Below are 21,164 nucleotides of genomic sequence, written 5' to 3'. Positions count from 1 at the left end.
TTTAATCAATTTATATATTATTACAAAATTATTCTTGGAGGAGATATTCCGGGATATTAAAATATACCGGTGAATAAAAAGTGAAAAAAACAGGGGAAATAACACATTGCTTTTAAATTTACAAGCTGACAAAAATTTACATTTTTACCATTTTTACATTATTTTAAACAGAAAAATATTCCAATGCCCGTAATGTGCATTTTTTTTTAAAAGCTGTACCAATAATTAAAAATGGTGGGATTTTCTCCTTTAAAATTCCTTAAATTAAATTGGTATTTCCCCTGGGCTAGGATATTCCGACCTATGTACTAAAGAGAAAAGGAATCACTCTGCTTGGAGTTGTGTTTCCATGGCAACTGTCTGTCGAGAAATATTTTCCGTGGTTTGGTGGACGTTGCCCAAAAGGATTCTGTATAAATCTCCAGCGCATCCCCCTTCTCCTGTACCCGGGAGATATCCCGTCCGGCTCCCCTCGGCTGGTCGTCCCCTCATCTGGACAGTAGCCGGAAGGGCAAAGATGAAACACCGCTGCCGGGGAAACGGTGTCCCGTAATAGCAGTTTTTGGATATTTTATATATTTGAATATAAATTTCATTGGGAAATAAAGTGGTTGTACAGCTTATTTACGCCCTAACTGTCTGAGCGCTGTGATTAATAACATCATCAGGGGGTGGAAAGGACACAGCCCAAGGTTCAAAGTCACAGCTGCATGCCTCCCAACATACACACTGGCACACATTTTACACGCTCTCACACCAACATACACATACACGCGCACTGGAGTACACATTTGCATTCGTGTTAACACATTCACACATATACACTCATGCTAATACATACACACCCACTCATGCTAACACACACACTCATGCTAACACACACACCTACACATACACACTCATGCTAGTACACACGCATAAGCATTTATGCTAATACACACACATACATTTACAGTCATGCTCATGCCAACACACACGCAAACTCTCATGCTAACACACACACACACGTTGACTGTAACATGCATGAATGGATACATGCGCAATGCCTCTCTAACTCCCTTATCGTCTCTCTCACTTCTTTCCCTGCCTGCTTCCCTCCCTTATCCTTTCTCTCACTTTGTTTCTCTTTCCCCTCACCATCTTACCATCCCGGGGGCTTCATTCTTGCACGTTGTGTGTGAGCAGCTGTGCTTTCACCACAGGGTCACGTCACCCCACCGCGTTCCTCGCTGCTACAAATGGGCTGGTCCAGGTCGGACTGGCCCCCGGTAGCTGCTCCACTGTCCCTCTTTAGAGAACGTCTCAAGTCAGGCCCGGAGCCATCCCTTCGTATATCTATATATCTTATTTTATTCTCAGGATACTATCACATACATTTTTTTCAGTGCACCGACCTGTAAAACATAATATTTGGGAAAGTGACAGATCCGTTTTGAGTCGGTCCCGACGGACTAGAAAGGGAATTCTAGACAACAGTTCTGAAAACAACTTTCCCTTCCGGCTAAAGATCCTTCGAGACACAAAGTCCGGTTTATTCCCCTTTATTTCATGTTTAAGAAGGCTGTCATACTCTTATGCTGCTGTAAGCATTACGGGGCATCCAAGATCAGATATAAAAGAGGGTCTCAGCATAGGTACCCCCTTCCCTGCAGCTGGGCTACAAGTCCTGTACTTCTTGGCAATGAATCCCCCCCCCACAACCCCCACAGTTGCCTAGAATGGTGCAGTTGTGCTCTTATATTCCATAAAAAATATTAGCGGAATAATATAATATTATATTCCACTTTAATTAATGTTTCTAATAGAATTTTGTGTTATTGTGTATCATTATCTGATCGAATGTTTCTGCCGCTTCCATTAGTGATTCTGCAGCAAAAATATGTATCATGTATCCCAAAGACATTGGTGTCAGCAGGGTTGGGTGAAAAAGAGGAGTTGGCCCCCCTGAAACCCCACCAACGGTGTCATGTACCCCCTTTATTCCATTATTAAAGTGCCTCCTAAGTGTCCTTGGCCAGTCCCTCTTGATGTCCCTCTTTCCTCCCCTGATGCCCCTCTTTTCAGAGTGTTTGCTGGGTATGAGGGTCTCTCAGGGTTTTACAGCCCTAAAAGCCCCAACAATGTCTATAGAAACAGCAGAAAATGTCGTAACAAATTAAACCGTGCAAAAAAAAAAAATAAATGTATTGCCGTCCTTCTAAATAACTCTTAACAAAAGTCTTGGTAAAAATAATAAATTGTTAATAAAATATTTTAGAGAATTTTCCAAAAAAATCTAGACCCCCCCCCCAGTAGATTATGGTCAGAAAATTCGAGCCATAAAAGCATGAAGGTGAGAAGCGTTGCGGAGCGAATGGGATCTTGTGCTTGCGCAGCTGGGTGCTCTCTGTGGCTATTGTCACAGAATCGCGGGTTGTCCTTGCTCTTGCACTTTATTTCCCACCTCTTTAGCGATGATTTTAAGGACGCTTCCAGTAAACATTTTCCGATGCGGTCCAAGCCGTGGGAGCAAGGACGCGCAGCGCTATTGTTTACGGTGCAAGCGCATCGTCGTGTTCTGTTTGTACCGGCAGCGAGAACAGAAAACAAGCGACTCTGCGAAGGCCGTCACGGAACGCCGCGTAAAGTTCTACATATCTGCGGCATACGACACGACGGCCATAAAAAACTTCACAGTCAATGCGGCTGCTGAGAATTTTTCCTGCTGCCAGAGAAGCCTCAAAGAGGGTTCCATCTAATAATATAAATGACTACAAACAAAAGTGTCTAATTTCAACATTTTCATCATAATTAAATGAATTCATTAAAACGACCCACAGCGCGTGCTTTTTTTGTTCGCCAATCATTGTAAATAATTAATATAAAACGTAACCTCATGGAAGCTGAGATGGGTGGCAGTCTGTGGCAGATCTGACCCACTAGTCACGTTTCTCCTGCTGTAAAGAACCAAACCTCAATCAGTCGTTGGTCTCGTCTTAGATTCAGGAGCCACACGCCAGTCTCATGCGTGTTTAAATCCCCTTACTTCTGCTGGGAGGATGTTCCACGTATCTACCACCATCCCAGCATATTAAAGCTTCCTTACATTACATCTAAATTCTAGCTCTATCTAATCAATTTCCTCTTCTGACGTTCTCTCCCTTCTCCTGCCCCGCCCCTACAAAGGCTGCCTGAACCAATCAACAACAATCAGAAACGTAACACCAGGTTGAGTTTGTGTACTGAACTGTAAAATACGGGATTTCGGAAAAGATCCCAAATCAAAGAACTGCGTTATAGCTCTTTGGCAACCTTGCCTTCTTTCAAGAACCTCGACTTCCTGTTGGCTGGATGATGTCATAGTGACTTCATATGAATAGATCAACGTAGACTGAGCTTAAACATGACCAATTATTGGCCTGACAACAAATTGGAATGTATTGTTCCCAAACATTCCAATTTCAGTGTTCCGTACTTTTTCTGGATACTCATTAGCGAGACTCTAATAATAATATCGCACGTGGAGGGTGGATGAAGTCAGCGGTATATTTGACTACCTTAGTGTAGGTTTGTATACAATGGGTGTGTATATGTGGGGTGTTATTATACAGGATCGCTTGCATTTCTAGGACTATAATACAACTTTTCTTTCTCTCGGGTGAGTCTCCCGATCATTTCCAACCGCCTAGGGGGAAAAGCTAGAATACAGCCCACGTAATAACGAATACATTAAACCACAATAAAGCCGTAGACAATTCACACACAATTTAACTGCGCAATCCAACCTGAGGGGCTGTCATGGTTAAGCAACTGGTTTCGACAACTACTTAATGCAATAAAAATATTCCTGCCTTCAGAGCTTCATCCCACTCAAAGCGATTTACCTGATGGGATTGGTGTGGACGTGAGTTGGCGAGTCGTTTCACGTTAGCAACAACTGATCATTTTATAATATTTGGTTAATATTCCATGAGAAACCAGATAAAAGCAGAGACATTTGCACGTGGACCAGCAGAATAAACAATTAATGAGATCAGGTGACCATGTGCATCAGTTAATGAACTCTGGTAAACAAGGAGAGTAGAAAAAAACATCAAAACTTAATCCTAAAAATCCTTAAATCACAAAAAAAAACATAATTTTTCATGGCTTAACGATAGCCCTGGGGAGTCTAGGTACGGGCAACTGATGACAAAGTCAATTTGACTTCTGCATGCAGCTTGGGGTGTTGAGCTCCGCCTACCTCTTCTACCTACCAAAACACTAACCAAGCATTGTTTGGCTCCCGGCTCCACCCCCGAGGAACTCCGGGACAGAATTCAAGTTCTTAAGTGTACTGCTGTAGTGACAAGATGTGTCCTCAGTGGCAGACAACTTAGTTATATTTCTATTTATGTTCTCATGGTGGATCACTGAACGATACATTGTATAAAAACCCAGCCAATTAACACATACATGACTTTTTTTTTTAAATTACATGTCGTCAACCACTCCACTTCTTGGAATTGTCTGATTGGGTTAATAAGACAAAATGACCATCTTGTATTGACAGCTGCCCTTGCAATGTCTGTAGGGATCAGAGTTCCCTCCAAGGTTGCACCTGCATGCATGAATACACAAGGTATAAAATCCCTAACATTTGGGTCTACTGCCCCTTTAATTGCGAATTTTCACCTCTCAGGTGTACTCCCTACCTGATAATCATTTAATGGCTACTCTATGAGTGCGGAGGTTTGCTCAAGTCTATGTATTTTCTCTGTATAGACACGAGACCCCGGGAGGGACGCTCTCCCCACTCACTCCCTCCTCCTGCCTTTGCCTTTGTAAATTATTAATCAAAACAAGCACTTCTGAATTAGATCTGGCTCAGTCGCCCTTCTTAAAACCTCATTCCAACACCTCTGCCTTCCTTCAAGCAGCCGCTCTGCCAGGAGTACCCTTTCATCTGCTGGGCAAGGCCAAATGTCCTAGTAATACCTGCCAGCTGTCCTGAAGGAAATGACTGCTCAGATGAAAAGTGCCATTGGTAATGTTCTGGTGAAGAGTTTGCGTGGATATTTTAGCAAACAGAGCCCTAGAAATTCACTAACCATTATGGTGCATCCCCATCCCTCCCAAATGTCCCTATTTAGCCTGGCCAGTCCCTCTTTGTGCCCCTCTTTTCTAGGAGGTCAGAATGTTTGCTGGGTATGAGGGTATCGCAGGGTTCTACAGCCCTAAAAGCCCCGATAATGTGTATAGAAACAGCAGGAAACAGCTTTATAAATTAAACGGCATAAAACCCATTATTTTTCTTCTAAATATCGTATTTGGCCAATTATGAGGTCTGCAGGTGAGACTTCCTATTGCCGCTGCTGGCAGCTGTCTTAGTACTATAAATCTCATTACCACCAGCAAGCCAGTGTAGGCTGACAGCAACAGGAATAGGAATTGTAACCATATCGGAGCCTAAATATCACAGCTTCCACCTCCGTCTACTTTCCGACATGGGCTTGACCTTCACAAGACCTTGAAAAAAAGTCCACTTGTCCCCCTCAGGCCAATGACCAAAATTAGATTGCTAGCTCTTCTGAGAAGTGCTATTTATAAAGCTAATGACCTGCGGGGAGAGACAGATGGCACACGCCGACATTACTAAAACGTTATCACTTTATGCTACGTATAATTTAAACTGTTTTAGTGGATGATTCATTTATTATTTACAACGGAGGACGTCTGTGAGTGATGGAAGCTGCAGCATCCAGCAGAGCCGTGGACCTTCCACAAAGATTACATTACTGGAGTCTGCTTCCATAAAGAGGGTAAAATACAGAGGGGGGAATACGTATTAACCCTTACAGGGGTATGGACAAGGTGGTAACAGAGAAGCTGAAAAGCCAGATACTCAACATTCTGAGCCGAAACATTACGTGGAACATATACTAAGCCAGGGGTGTCCAACCTGCGGCCCTCCAGCTGCTGCAGGACTACGTTTCCCATAATGCTCTTTCAGCTAAGGGGCTGGCTGAGGAGTATGGGAGATGTAGTCCTGCAGCAGCTGGAGGGCCGTAGGTTGGACGCCCCTGTACTAAACTGTGCTAATACTCAAGAATGTCTTAGGTAGGGTATTACGGACCCTCACCCATACGTAAATTCAAATCATACACTTATACCATGCATGCAGTGAACCCTATAGAGCTATCTCAGTTAGAAGACTACGTAGAATAGGTAGGACCATGGCAAGGGAAAAGCGTGATGGAAAGGGTCTTCACAAAATATAATATGACATCAGATTTATAGAAACTGGAGCATTTTTGGTACAGATATACAGTTTAATCTTCATATATATATCAACCGCGTCTGTTTCCCGATCACAGAGTTTAGTAAATCATTGAGAGAATTAACCTTCCCGGTTGCAGCCATGAGCCGAGTCCCCAAACCCAGGACAACTCAAGGGAAACCTGCAGAAACGTTCCATGTGTTTTGATGGAACTCGAAAGGGGTTCGAGACGGCAAGGGACCGCGGCAGGTGGTCCGGGTGAGACCCACCAACATGAACTTGGTGGATATGTCATGATGACGTCAGCCCAAAACCACAGAAAATAACGGAATTCTGTCTTCCGAATGTTCCAAATCATGTCTTTTTGCTCCCAAAGTGTTTCCCCGGGTTGCAGTCCAAGGACCCCGGGCATTTGAGGGGTTAATAAGCTGGTTTTACATTACAGACAGACTTGGCAAAGAGCGGTAAGAGAATAACTTTCTGATCAGCCGCCCTCTGGCTATCTGGTGCCATGCGGTCATCCTAAGATTAACTCTGGGCATCGCAGATTCGCCCGGTTCCACTTATTCCGCCTGGCAGAATGACATTAATAAAGAACTATCGATTACCCGTCCTCCTGCAGAACCGATGACTGCGTAATTGCATAATAACCCGAGATATTAATGCCTCCTCTGTTTGTAAAGTGGCTATGGCCTGCGACGTGGACTAAAGAAAGGCCATTTCTCTTCTAATTGATGAGCGGATTATAAATAAAATATTTCCCCGCGAAATGATAAAATGGGTGCTTAGCTGTGGAGATCTGCAGAGAAGATCGCGCTGTCAGGGACGGAATGTGTTATTTTATCTTAAATGATGAGCGGCTGTTCTGAAAATCCAACGTTCCACCAGCTGAATTCTAAAAGGGTTAATTATGGGGTAAATGTCTACAAAACCTCCCCCCGTGACTAGTCTGCAAAATAAACCTTGCCGGTCCAAATTGGCTTGAGCTCCTAGTAAGCCCAGGACCCGATAAGCATATTACGCTTGGCAGGAAGTCCCGTCCCGCAGAGTACCTACCAAGTTTAGCGCTCGGACAATGTATACATCATCGAGATACCCGGGAACTTCCTGTCTCCGGCTACCTGGAGCCTCCCCCTTGCGGGATGCGTGTAGGCGGTCCCACTCATGTTTCATGGGCGGTCCCACTGACATCAGTGGGCCGTCCTGCTGATGTCACGGGACACACGCTATTGTTGAGAGGGGAGTGGGGCGGGGAGTGGGGCCGGAGTCTCCAGGCGAGACCCAGAGAGTTCCCAGGTATGGTCACCGAGGCACATAAAAAGTCTTGGTAAAGCCCCGCCCTTGGCCACACCTTCATACAAATATACCACCCCCACTTTGATTGGGAGGTATAGCAGTGCTCCGTACTTTTGCGTTGTGATGTCATACTGACCTAAGTTTGCATTAAGCAACTCAGTGACCTCACAGTTCCACCATCCAAAGTACCTCGGATACTTGTACGGAGATCCCGTCTAGAGGATGTCTCTCTAATGGAGAGGCCGGTGCAGCCCATAAAATGACCATTATTACCAGCAATGTAGTTATCTCTGGCTCTGCACTAGGCCTGACCCAAGGCAGCACCCCCAGCCACCCGATCCATGGCCGCCTCCTTAGTGCTGAATACCATGATATGACATCATATCTCTGTGCTTCACGTATTAGGGTTGAGCAGCTCCTGGGAAAAACAATGTATGGAGGTTACCTATCCCCCGTGCTTTGTGGACAGCAGTCAGTGGAATTGGACTGTTTTCCATAAGGGAAGCTGCGATCGGAGGCAGCCTGTGGCAGGACTAGCATTATGTGACCAATGTCCTGCGACTGACTCAATCAACAACAATCTGCGACTTTAAAAGTTAAGGAAGTTAAGATGGTTGCTTCCATGCTTTACACATAAGGGGCATATTAGTCATGCGTATTATTTATTGTTTTATATAGCGCCACCATATGCCACGGCGTTGTACAATGCATGAAGCCGGCTCCTTGTTGAGCTAAAATTTCAAGCGAGGCCTCCGATGGCCCCTCGTGCCAGACGCGGTCATGTGCCGGTTTGCAGAAGTGAAATCAGCCGTATTAACAGCTCATGCGCCACGGGGGGATGCAGCCAGTTCCTGACAAGACACACAATGCTCAGCGGAATTCATTGAGCCCTTTGGCTGTGCGAACGAGCCCCATGCCGAGAGCATCACAGGATTACAGGGCCGAAAACAGCCCCGGAGTCACCCCCTCTCAGAGCTGCACTGGTTTATCGATGGGCTCTTAACTCTTTTAGTGCCGGGGGCTATAGTCTCAAGTTCTATAGAACATTTTATACACTGGATCTTCAGCAGGTGTCCTTCCGCATTTTGACCTAGGGCTGAACAAGGGTTCCAATTTGGAAAAAAAACTGGGGCATTTAAGCGGCACGGTAGGGAGGGCAGCTGGCAAGGAAGGCGATGGGGTAGTAACCACCTGAACTGCTCTGATTTGATCGACTAACAAAGCTAATCTTTCTACTTGCAATTCCACATATAGACACCAGGGGGAGGAAAGTATCAGGAGCCAACACTGGGTATTAGGAGAACCAAGACTTTGGGCAGATTTTTTTCCCTTCCTGGCTGGATCCTTTCTGTGCTCTTCTGTAGGTTTTCTATGCAGTCACTTTTGGACGGTACGAGGTGGGCATAGTATGTGCCACTTGGGTATCTTGCCCTTGGGTAAAAGCGGTCACATATTTGGCCCTTCTCCAGGGAGATCCTGGCCCTTCATAATGTCCTGATGGCTAAATCAACCCCAAAGGCCACTCACTACCCTAGACAGCAACAAATTATATCTGGGGTAATTTCATTACCTAAAAAAACAGAAATATATTGGAGAACGTTCCAAAATAATTTTCCAAAGAAACTTTGTAACCAGACTTTGCGGGGGCAACTGCCCAAAATGTGATTATAGGGGAGTAACCACACACAGCCACTGGTATGCCAACAGCTATAGACTACAACTCCCATTCTGCTCAGCCAGAACACCGCCAGAGTTGTAGCCCCCTGGCATCTGGAGTGGCAATGGCCTTTTCTCCCGGCCCTAACACAAAAACACACAAACCAAACCCCCGACACCTGCCCCAATTATCCAAACAACTGTCCGATTGCCGCTCCGGCAGATAAATCTCCTACGCCGTCAACCCAATCAGAGTCCATCGCATTACGGAGGGGATTACCCGAGCCTTTGGGGGGATTACTCAGATCTGAATAAACTCGTTTTTGGCATGGACAGGAGAAACGGGGAGCCAGGCAGCCTTTTTTTTTCTCCAAATCTAAACCACCGTGCAGAAGAGACACATCGAGGGATATATTGTATATAAAATCACGCCACGGAATACAATTTGGGTTTGTGCGTAAATATAGAAAAAAAAGTTTCCCGAGAAGAACATAAAGTGAAGTTATTAGTTGAGAATGTTGTTATATTTGATACAAGCGCTGCAGTCCCTTCATTCGACGATGTAGCTCCATCCGTGCCACCAGCATGGACCTTTATCAAAGCCTTTTCCAGCCTCCATGGAAGAGACCTCCAAGCTGGTAACTCATCTCGTGGGACGCCATCTTTGTTTTATATTGTATTTAATGCCTGGCAACTTTGTATCTCTTGGCTTTGCTACATTTCTGAGGTTTTGTAGTCCATGCTTATAAGGCGTTATCGGTTAAAATGTCTCTATTTCACAGAATTCCATCCTTTAAACCCTATCGAGATACACGTCTTCTAGCTTTGTGAACGAAAGCCTCTCCATATAGATTCCAAAGTACGTTCTTCACTAAGCCTTTGGTTCTACAAAAGAATTCTAAGTTCAATGTAGATTTCAGTGGCCCTTGAACCCACCATGGAAAGATTTCTGTTCCAACTTGGATGCCTTTTTGCAGATACAGTTCCATAGAAGTGGTCAGCGTGGACATAGAGGTCTTAATTTGGGACATGGACACATTTCGTTGCTGCCGTGATTCGGCTCAGTGGCAACCGGCAGCTCCTCGGTAGCAACGTATGAAGGGTTTGCCGCATCGCATTAACTCGGCTTAGGTAGCTGTTACTTTAGGAGGCCCAGAGTTACCTCCCGACAGCACTTACACAAAGCATGTTCCTTCAGTCTGTGATTATAGTAATAACTTGATTATACGGGGAGAGAGATGGATTTAGAGCTGCTACGTGATTTTTATAAGGAAATTACCCGGTGACTTCACGCACGCAGCCAACAAGCACATGAAGGTTACTTGAGACCGGCGTCCATCAAGGTGGACCTAAAGAGCCTTTTGCTTTGCGATCTTCCACCTGTATATTCCTACAAGGGCCGAGGGTTCCAAGAGCTCATATCACAAAAAGATTTGCCAAAATGACCGAAAAATTCAACATTAATGAGCCTCCAAAGTCTCTGCAGCCCTGTGCCCCAAGCCCCGACGTGTAAGTCTGCTGCTTATTATCATTTCTGGGAGCCTCTGGGTTTAACGTGGAGTCTCCGGAGGAAGCACTGCTATCCCGGGTCTCCAGGTTACTTTCTTCTTTCTCCGGAACAGGGGAGCTTTTGGCCACACCCACTCCCTTCCCACTTCCTGCCCTGTCTCCACCCACTAAAGGCTGCCTGGGGCAGCCCTGCCTTTTTCAGCAGCTACTCCTGACCCTTCACAAAGCCTTCTTGCTTGTTTTTTTTTTGGTTCTTTTTTTCTGATGAAGACCCATCACATGAGTGGAACCGTACACTGGCATTAAATACGACACGTCAATTATTTTTCATTTTTATGTAAAAAGCATCATTTCTGTAATTAGATTATAAAGAAGGACATCTACAGAAGGAGGTGTTGCTTGGTTTGGAAATTTGTCCCATTGCTGGCTTGAAGCCAATTGTCCTATAACAGTTGGAGTTGCCGTGCCGTTTAATGGTGGGAATGACGATAACAGTTGGGTCTGAATGCCCTTCCTCATTTTATTCCAGATCTAGACTTTTTTTTTTTTTTTTTGCCCATACACCCATGATTCCAGAAACAGAATAACACGCCGTCCTTGCTCTCCTCGCTTCTTCTCCTGATCTCCCATCGCTAGGTTCCCAGAGAACGAAGACCTGTCCGCGCACGTCCCTGGAACCCGCGATTGATGATTCCAAGGCATAAACGTTATGTAACTTCCCTGATATGTTTACCTCTCCCCAGTAAAGCCGGCTATATATCCTCATTGTTATTACTCTATTTGGCGGCGCGATGTCCTACGCTTCCAATACAATAAGCACATTATGGATGACAGAAACGTCTAGCGAGATAGAAAATGTGCGAGAAGACCACGCAGTCCGTCTCGGGCTTTCGGCTTTACGACAGCCCTGCGGAAATTCCAAAATTTAAATTTAAAGGGACAGTCCGGCCCTCACATCCACTTTAATGCCTATGCAGACAGCTGAACAGTCCCTTTAATTGGGGGTGGTTCTGCAGAATCCCCCACATGCGTTTGCCCCTTTCCACCACCCCCCCTAGCTGTATGCCATCCGGCAACCAATCACTGGACCGCGAAAGAGGTGGGGAGCTGCAGCTTCTACCTAAGATAAGTAACTTAATACACTTTAAGTACCTTATTGTTAATAAGAACAGTCACCTTTACAGTTTATAACATAATTAAATGTGCTTTTTGATGCGTATTTAGGTTTTTTTGCATTAAAAGCAAGCAGCTCTTTTACCTGAAGGACGCTCGAGGAAGGATTTCTCATTTGAAATGTTATTCTGCCCCCCCCCTCTGTAAAGGGAACACGCGGATAAAGCCTCCAAGGCTTTAGAACAATGCAGCAGAGCGCTCGGCCAGAGGGGCAAATAAGAGGGCATTGTTCGAGTTCAGATAATCCCGATAAATCTCAAGGGCATGGAACCTTCTGCTATCACGATGTGGAATCACACAATGGACAACAAGCAGCAACGGGTCTCGGACACCTAATTCCTAGAGATCGGAACACAAAATGCCATCGTCGCTCCATTAGGGGATTTAACCAATAATTCATTTTTTTAATAATTAATTAAAAAATATATATATATATATATATACACGCAACTAGGCGGGCTCGTTGAACGGTAAAGACAGAATTAAATATTTTTTTAAAATAAAATATCTTAATAGGGGCAGATTTTTTGGGAGCTGCCCCGACCGTAAAACACATTCTCAAGCTCCCTGCCCCTAACCCCCACCCCCACCTTCTAGACATGGTGTACACACCTCTCACTATTGCCCCTATCGGGTGGCATCCCATCAGCCTCCCCATTGTTAATGGTGGGACCTCTCTTATTTTTTTAAAAAAATACATTTTTTTAAATTAATTTTTATCCCGCTACCTTTGAGATATTGAAGCACCTTCTGGTTTGGTTCTGTAGGATTTGCGTTGTCGGCGCGCATGTACAAGGACGCAACTTTGATATTTTCCACCTAACTTGCCAGAAGAGACTTGGGTTTTAACCAACAGTTTATATTAAGCACCAATTTTTTGCACTTACAGCCCTAAAAATTAAACACTAAAAAAAATTCAACTAAATTCTGAGAAACAAATAAAATTTGTAACAATGTTGCGATATGTTGTCGTCTGTCTCTCAGGGGCCACACACTTCCCAGCTGTGTTTAGTTACACGAGGCAGAAATACATTAAATACATTAAAATACAGTCGTCTCATGCCACTGACACAACTCACACCCAGACACTAACATTGCCCACATACACACACAAGTACACAGCTCAGCAATAGACACTCACAATCACCATTCGCTGTGCACCATGTCAATAAGCTGCGTAACGGCTGCAGATATCAGAGCGGGGTGACGTTGGCACCAAACGCTGTGTCCCCTGTGTTACCCGGGGTGGTCAGGGCTGCTGACAGTGAATAGCGTGTTGGCTGCCAGGGAGGTATTGCTGGGCATGAGGGGTGGCCCACAGACAGTGCCCCTGCTGACATGGCATCTATGGTCCCGGACTCATGCCAAGAACTGCCCCGCTGCCTAATCTTACACTTTACAGCCCTGAATACATGAAGACCGGTGACAAAATACAATAACCGGTGTGTGAGTATTAACCCCCCAACTGCTGTATGTCAGCGACATTATCCACCTCAAAGTATACCTTCAAGCTACTACCCCCAGTGACTAGGAAAGCCGGAGGTAGAACGTCGCTGGAAGCGTTGTGCATGCGCAGCATACGCTGGTAAAGCAGGATAGAGTGGCAAGAGCGTGACTGTCCGGCACAGAGCAGGACAGTTGGGAGGTATGTCAATGGAACCATATTGTGACCAAACATGCGCGTCCGTCCGTGCCGAGTGGAGGTGGGGGTCCGTGCAGCTACCGGTATAGACTTCTCCCCTAATGATTCCTCCATGGGATCCATGATCCGCGCTGGGATATGATGTCATGATGACTTCATACCCTGCAAACACTTCAAGCTTTTAGAAGAGAGGGACAGAGGGCTTTGGATCGTGAAGAGGAACTGCCCCTTATACATAGGGTCAGATGATGATGTAATGTATCTTTTTAGAAGTCCATGAAAAGTTAACCCTTACATCCGCTATAAGTGAAAGCTTTTGCTATATCATTCGATCTAAGATCAGGAGTGATATGTACTGGGGGAGCTTTACATAAAATCTGCCAGCAGATTGGCCCCATTCGGCCCCCGTCTAGTCTGCCCGTTTATATCCTCAGACCTTAATCAGTCGTTGGTCTCGTCTTAGATTCAGGAGCCGTGTGTCTATCCCATGCATGTTTCCCTTCCCTTACAATATTAGCCTCTACCACTTCTGCTGGGAGGCTGATCCAAGTATTTACTACCATCGAGTTACAAATGATTTTGCCTTGAATCATGCCCTCTATGTCGTGTCAGCTGTCCAGACTCCTGTCCAGAGTCCTGATTCTTTTTTCAGTGTCCGTTTATTGCTAATTCAGCAGCACCCTGCAGGGGTATCTTTGGATTTCAATCTGATCGCTTCAGTGATATGTTTCTAGTTTTTGAAATGCAGGTTCATTCATCGTCCTGGATGCCTGAATATGATGGGAGTTGTCGTTTGCAGGAACTGTAACACTAATATATCCCTATTAAACGAACGCTTACAAAAATGTAAATATTTCGGCACCGCAGACCAATTCATAAAGAATGTTTCCACGGTTACGGGGAGAGAGAAGGGTTATTACATTGGGATACAAGAAAAATGCAGCTTTTAACAATGAGGCGCTAAGTGAGGGGTTAATAGAAGGTTATTGGCGCGAAAACAAAAATATCATTTTCAACCCTTCATAAACCGGGAAAAACTTTTAACCTTTTCAGGTTGCGCAACACAATGTCACAATTACAGCTTGGCGTAAGGTCAGACATACCTCCTGCGTGATTACCACCAGCTCCTGTGGAAGGAGTGCAGAAACTACTAATACCAGCTTGCGGACAACACAGCGCACAGGACAATTGCTTACTTCCAGAAAAGCAGCGTACATTCTAGAGTGAGCGCCAGGTCACATGACACAACTATCACGTTGAATACGGCATAACCGATCGAGGGCAGCTTCTCAAGCGGACCCCTCCATGGCCACCGTCCTCACTGCGGAGCGGGAGATATGATATCATATACCAAGGGTGTCCAACCTGCGGCCCTCCAGCTGCTGCAGGACTACATCTCCCATACTCCTCTGCCAGCCACTTCGCTGAAAGGGCATTATGGGAGATGTAGTCCTGCAGCAGCTGGAGGGCCGCAGGTTGGACGCCCTTGTCATATACTAATGCTCCGTGTCTTAAAGGCGCCTCCTCCACAGTCACCTTCCTCACTGCGGAGAGCGGGATGTGATGTCATATCCTGACGCTCCATGTCTAAAAGGTGCCGCTTCCACTGTTGCCGTCCTTACTGCGGAATATGATGTCATACCCTGATGCCCCATGTCTTAAAGGCTCTTCCACAGTCATGGCCCTCACTGCGGAGGATATGATGTCATATCCCGACACTCCATGTCATAAAGCGCCTTGTCATAAAGTGCCCAGCTATCCAATAAAGGGTACTGCCAGTCCCCCGACCCGCTGCTGGTGCCGGGCCGATCCGCAGTCATTCTGTCCTCGGCGTTGACTTGAACAGCATGGACAACCCGCCGCGAGGAACAAGCATGCAGCGGGGGGCTGCCAGTCCGCCCCGTCTGTTCGTACCTGGGTATTAAATGTTCTCTGCTAACACAGATGGCGACAAGTAACGTTCCCTTGTTTACTAAACCCGCTGGGGTCTGCGTAACCAAAGTCATCAATTTTAACACAGTCGCTCCAAAATAGCCCACGAAAAAAACTCCTTGATGCAGCCAAATTCTCCAGATTTTCCCTCATTCAAAATTTTTCAGGGAATGCTTAATTGTCACGTGACACAAAAGCAGGCAGTGATAGGCCATTGCCATAGAACCCCCCCCCAAAAAAAAATGTTTATTAAAATGTTGATAAGACAGAATAAAGAATTAAATGACGGATTGGATAAAAATTTTGCATTTTTGTGGAATGGAATCTTTAATATTGGGCAATTTATTAAAAAGACAAAAAACCCAAAATGTAATAAAATGCAGTATTCTGGTGCGGTGCCTGGTAAATGTTGTTTTCTAGATCCTACAGTGTCCTATAATGACCAAGATCTGCCAACAGCCATTAGCTAGAAATATTTGGTCTCAATCCTAGAGAATCAATTCCGATAAAAAGAGGAATTTTGTCCAAAAAGAGAAAACTCAGTAAACACTTTCCTTTTGTCATTATTTCTTTATAAGACAGCAAAAGCATCCAAACCGAAACAGATCAATTTTCCTGCTGCAAGGACCGTAAACCTTAACCTGTCCCTTGGTCTCGATATATTCAGGGTGGTCTTTTGTGATTTAAGGTATTTTAAATTATATATTAATATATATTTATTAATATAATATATTATATATTAATTATCAATATTTCAATAATATATATATTCATATTTATATTATTATAATAATTATTAAATATATATATATTTATTTATAATTATTAAAAATATATATATTTATAATTATTAAAAATATATATATTTATAATTATTAAAAATATATATATTTATAATTATTAATATAATTTATTTATTATTTATTAATATAATTTATTTATTATTTATTATACATATTGTATATTATTTTTTGTCGAAGATTAAATGCCGTTATTAAACATACATTGCCAAAAAAAATCAATTAAAGGGATGGAAAGATAGAATGGGGGGGGGGTATCTGTAGCGAACATTTTTAGTGGTGATCTATGGCAAAAGCAGTAGAGCTATCATCAGTCATATTACATTGGTTGCTATAGCGATTGCACCACTTTCACCACCTTAATATGAAGGGGGTCATTAGTTATCCAGAGCCCTACGGGGGCCGGTCTGGAACGTGCGGTGAGCCCCATATTCTGTGACGCTCAGTCAAACCATCCCCGAAAGCCCAAGAGGATATCTGACCGCTCGGCAATTATCTCGACGGAAATTATTAGCGAGGCAAAGTCTTTCGTCTCTTCGTTATTATTACTGGGCATGGTGTTGATCGAGAGACAGAATTCTACACACTCTGATCTTCTACGTCAATGATTTGCCTGGAACAACCTTATTGGATGATTTTTATCCTCGGTTTGGCATTAGAACCTGATATCTGATTATTGTTTTTCCTAAACAGTACAGAAAATAAACCTGCAATGTCTCTTCTTCAGAAGAACTTTCTCCTTCACCTTCCTCGCTCGCTGCCACCAGGTCGCTCAGTAAATGCCCCCACTGGGCGGATGGACTTTGGGCAGCTGAGAGGGTCCGGATACCTGGTCATCTGAATTTGGGCTAACTCAATGCCCCGTTAGAATTGGTTCTCCTCCATGAGCAACAAGCTCTGAGATATCTTGAGGAACATGAATGGACCTCTAGGTGGGTTGACACGAGAGACAGTGATGTCCTTCATGGGCAACTCTATACAGGTTTGCCCTTGAACGAGCTGGACTGTCAGGTTGCCACAAACCAGCCCAAACTTAACCCAGGGCATTTTGCTCTGCGGAATATGATGGCGCTATATGAATCAATAAATGATATTGGGGCTTTTCCCCCTGGTTCCTCTGCCTGTTTGGGTCGTCTCCCTGGTGTCTGAGCAGAGTTTAACGAGACGTTTGAGGCACGGATCCAGATAGAAGCTCTTTTGCCGGGTCTTCCCATATTTGGTGATAATACCAATGTTTGTGAATAATTCCTCTAGCGAGAAATCAGAAGAAGAGACAGCACAGATCTCCAGAGCCCAGAGGGGTCAAGAAAGCCACATCCATTAGCCCTTGTAGATCATTGATCAATCCCGTGTTCCTCTCGGAATGATGGGAAATAATCACTAATCTTACAATTCCATTTTCAGGGAATGTTTGGCCCTGATGGCTACCCTTCAGGAGAGGTGTTTCTATACACGGTATTGGGGCTTTTAGGGGGCGGTAGGACCCCCATACCCATCAAACATTGTGAGCTCCAAGGAAAGAGGGGCATCAAGAGACACAGGGATTTGGGGACCAAAGACGGACTGGTCATATTAAACAGGGACACTTGGGAGGTATGCCTAACAAAATAAGGATTTGGAGTTTATGAGAATTATATCTGTACAATGCCAAGCGCTGTCATAAAAGCAAGCAGGTGGATGCCTTTTCCAGAAGAGCAGTCAGGGTTTGCACCTGAGTCTCGGGGGCTTTTTGATCCAATCTCAGGGTTAATGGGCAGATTCTCAGGGTCTCACACTCTGGGAGCCGACTCCTTCACGTCCTACTCTCGTTTTAATAACAACAAAGCATCCCAGCTGAAGCCTTTTTTCTCATCGACGCGGAGACCAAGTCAATTATCGGGAACCTTAGAATGTTAGAAGAAGAGGCCATGATCTAAAACTAGAAGGTCAGAGGCTTAGATGGATTGTGAGAAAGTTTTACTTTCCTGAGAGGGAGGGAAATAAGTAGAACAGCCTCCCAGCAGAAGTGGTAGAGGGTAATACAGTGAGGGTATTAAACATGCATGGGGTAGGCATACGGCTCCTGAATCTAAGACGAGACCAACGAGTGATTAAGGTTTGAGTCTTTACAGCAAGAGAAACGGGCGACTAGACGGGCCGATTCTCTCCATAATTGAATCCATTAGATCTGGTAGAACGTATAAACAGATACACAAAAAAAAACAATAAACCAATTCTATGAACCGCGAATGTCGAACACAGTCCTAGAGGTCCGTACTCCTGCCAGGGTCGTAGAATTCCGTTAATTAAAATGTAATTAAACAATCAGACCCTGCTATGGTTTATATCACCGATACTGAAAACGTCTCTCAGTACGGACGGTAAATCCATCACTCCCAGTTCCACCAAAGTATCCGGCGCAATTGAGGTTTACGTTAATGGCATCTTTGAGGACAAAACAGTACACAGCGGGCCCCCTTTTTTTTTGTCACTAACAACTCAACTCAAGAATAATAAATATAATAAAATGTCTCAGTTTGGGAAGAGTAGAGGGACCCGATGACACGGAGGTCAAAAGGAACAACAACCCTAATGTACATAAAAAAACCATGTGTTTCTAATAGAATTCTACAAAACAGTAAACTTGCACCCGTTTATGACACAAGTTGGTATGGCCCACTGCTGTACTTTATCCTTTTCCATATCACTCAGAAGCTGTATTGACTCCAGAGCATCTCGCTCCAGGGAGAATTAGATTGCTCATCTAGCCAATAGTGCCTAGAGGAATTCAAGTGATCCATGGTGCCACCTCTGCTAGCAGAATAGACGTCCTTCTGTGGACCATACCATTCACAAAAGCAAAAAAGGGAAAGGTAACGGGACGCGGAATAGAAGGTACTCCCGGGCCAACAGAGGTTACCATGAAGAACTTCAAGAGATACATTGTTCTTACAAAATATATACATAGGCTTCCAACGGTGACCGACATCCCGTAACCATAAGGGAGAGGTGATCCCAGAAAGGAGAAATGTCACATGCTGGCGGGGGTAAGATGTTCCTAAAAGCCACTATTGCCTCCTCCATCCCTATCCTGTCCCCTCCCATCTCTGGATCCTGCAGCATCAGTATAACGCCCCTCACCCATCTATCTCTGTGGACGCAGATTAGGATTTTCACACTTACCCCCCTCTCTATTTAACCAGGAGGGGACCAGCTGAGCTTTATTTAGGCGGTGTAACACAATTAACCCTTCCCGGCCCCGCGCAATGCATTGTCACGTTGCATCTGCCAAAAGACAGCGTCTCCTCCCGTAACCTCTGTACCCTGCCTAAAAATACAGGTGACAAAGCCGAATGACCTCCTCGCCCCTAACGCAAGGGGGTCCATACGTGCCGAAATCTATAAGATGACGATGACTCCTATAGGTTCTATCCCACTATATCATTGCATTGTTTCCCAGGTCTCCTAGCGCGCAAAGGGTTAATCAATAATCATCAATACATGGTGACAGACCCGGTATGGGGGTTTTTATCTACAGATAGACAACATGTCATCATCATCATCAACGCCATACGGTCCCATATCAATGCTATACACAATCAGATGTTATAGGCAGCCCCATGGTGACGCTTTGCAGACCTCTCTGCCACCCCACCCCACCGCTACTGCAGGAGGCATCTCCGGGGTATTAGGGCAGCTCGGATAGTGAGAGTGGGCCTGCTAATTCATTCGTATTCTCATATCATCCTTCATTGAAGGCAATTAGAGGCATCACGGTCTTCTACTCACTGGCTTTGCCTGCTTTGGGTCTCTGCAGCAGCTTGTGGACCATCCCCAGGTCCTCAGTCTTGACAGCCTGGAGAAGCTCCTGGTCTTTCCCCATCCTGGTGCCTTGTTGGGGGTGATCAGATTGGGATACAGTAGGGGAAGGGAGGGGGGGTGATCCTGAGAAGGGCTGCTTGGTCCTTATAACTGGAGCATCCTTATTAGAAGAGGGATGTGATGAGAGAGAAGGAGGAGAGAGGGGTGATGGAGATCAGACACCCAGCAGGGGTGGGGAGAGGGTGTCAGATGTGCTGGGGGGGAGCACAGACACCTCCAGCCGGGAGGAGCCAGGCAGAAACTGTAGGGTGGGAGGCAGCAATCAGCATCCTGGAGGGGTCTGGATGGTGGTCCCCGGGCTGGGGTAGATGATGCCGGGGCCTGCAGGTCCCCGGGTGCGGGGTATCTGGGGTGTCCGGGGTGGGGGCTGCTGGATGAGGCCAGCGGCTGCTAGACGGGACGGGCTGTCTCCCGAAATGCTGGGAGAGAGAGTGTGGATGCGCTCCCCCCCGGCCCCCTCCGTCTCTCCGTCTCCTGATCCCGGCTCTCCCCCTCACTCCCTCCCTCTCTCCGTGTATTGGCTGCACCGACTCCGAACTGCAGCCGGAGGCGGCTCCTCCACACACAACGCACAACACATAATATAACACAACACACATAACACAACATATACACAACACATAACACATAATATAACACAACATATAACACAACACATAATACACCACACATAACACAACACACATAATACAACACATAATATAACACAACACACATAACACACCACACATAACACAACATATACACCACACATTACACATAATATAATCCACAAAACACAACATATACACAACACATAATATAACACAACACATAATACACACCACACATAACACATAATATAACACAACACATAATACACATAATAACACAACATATACACAACACATAACACAACACATAATACACACAGCACACATAACACAACATATACATAACACATAATATAACATAATACACACAACACAACACATAATACACAACATATACACCACACATAACACAACACAATACACACAACACATAATACACACAACACACATAACACAACACACAT

The 21,164-nt window shown here is 44.9% G+C and overlaps 1 protein-coding gene across 1 annotated transcript in view; it reads right to left on the bottom strand.

The window, feature by feature from the left end:
• The window catches only part of CASKIN1 (CASK interacting protein 1), a 55,748-nt gene extending 35,211 nt beyond the window's left edge, over positions 1 to 20,537 (bottom strand). Inside the window, exon 1 of the mRNA XM_053470467.1 lies at positions 20,015 to 20,537. Coding sequence (XP_053326442.1) covers positions 20,015 to 20,108 — 94 coding nt within the window. The 5' untranslated portion in view covers positions 20,109 to 20,537. The remainder of the gene's footprint in view (positions 1 to 20,014) is intronic.
• Positions 20,538 to 21,164: the final 627 nt, after the last annotated feature.

The sequence above is a fragment of the Spea bombifrons genome, chromosome 7 (genome assembly GCF_027358695.1).
Source record: "Spea bombifrons isolate aSpeBom1 chromosome 7, aSpeBom1.2.pri, whole genome shotgun sequence".
Lineage (NCBI taxonomy): Eukaryota > Metazoa > Chordata > Amphibia > Anura > Pelobatidae > Spea > Spea bombifrons.
Note: the sequence above shows the minus strand (reverse complement) of the source record. Positions and strands in the feature narration are given on the sequence as shown.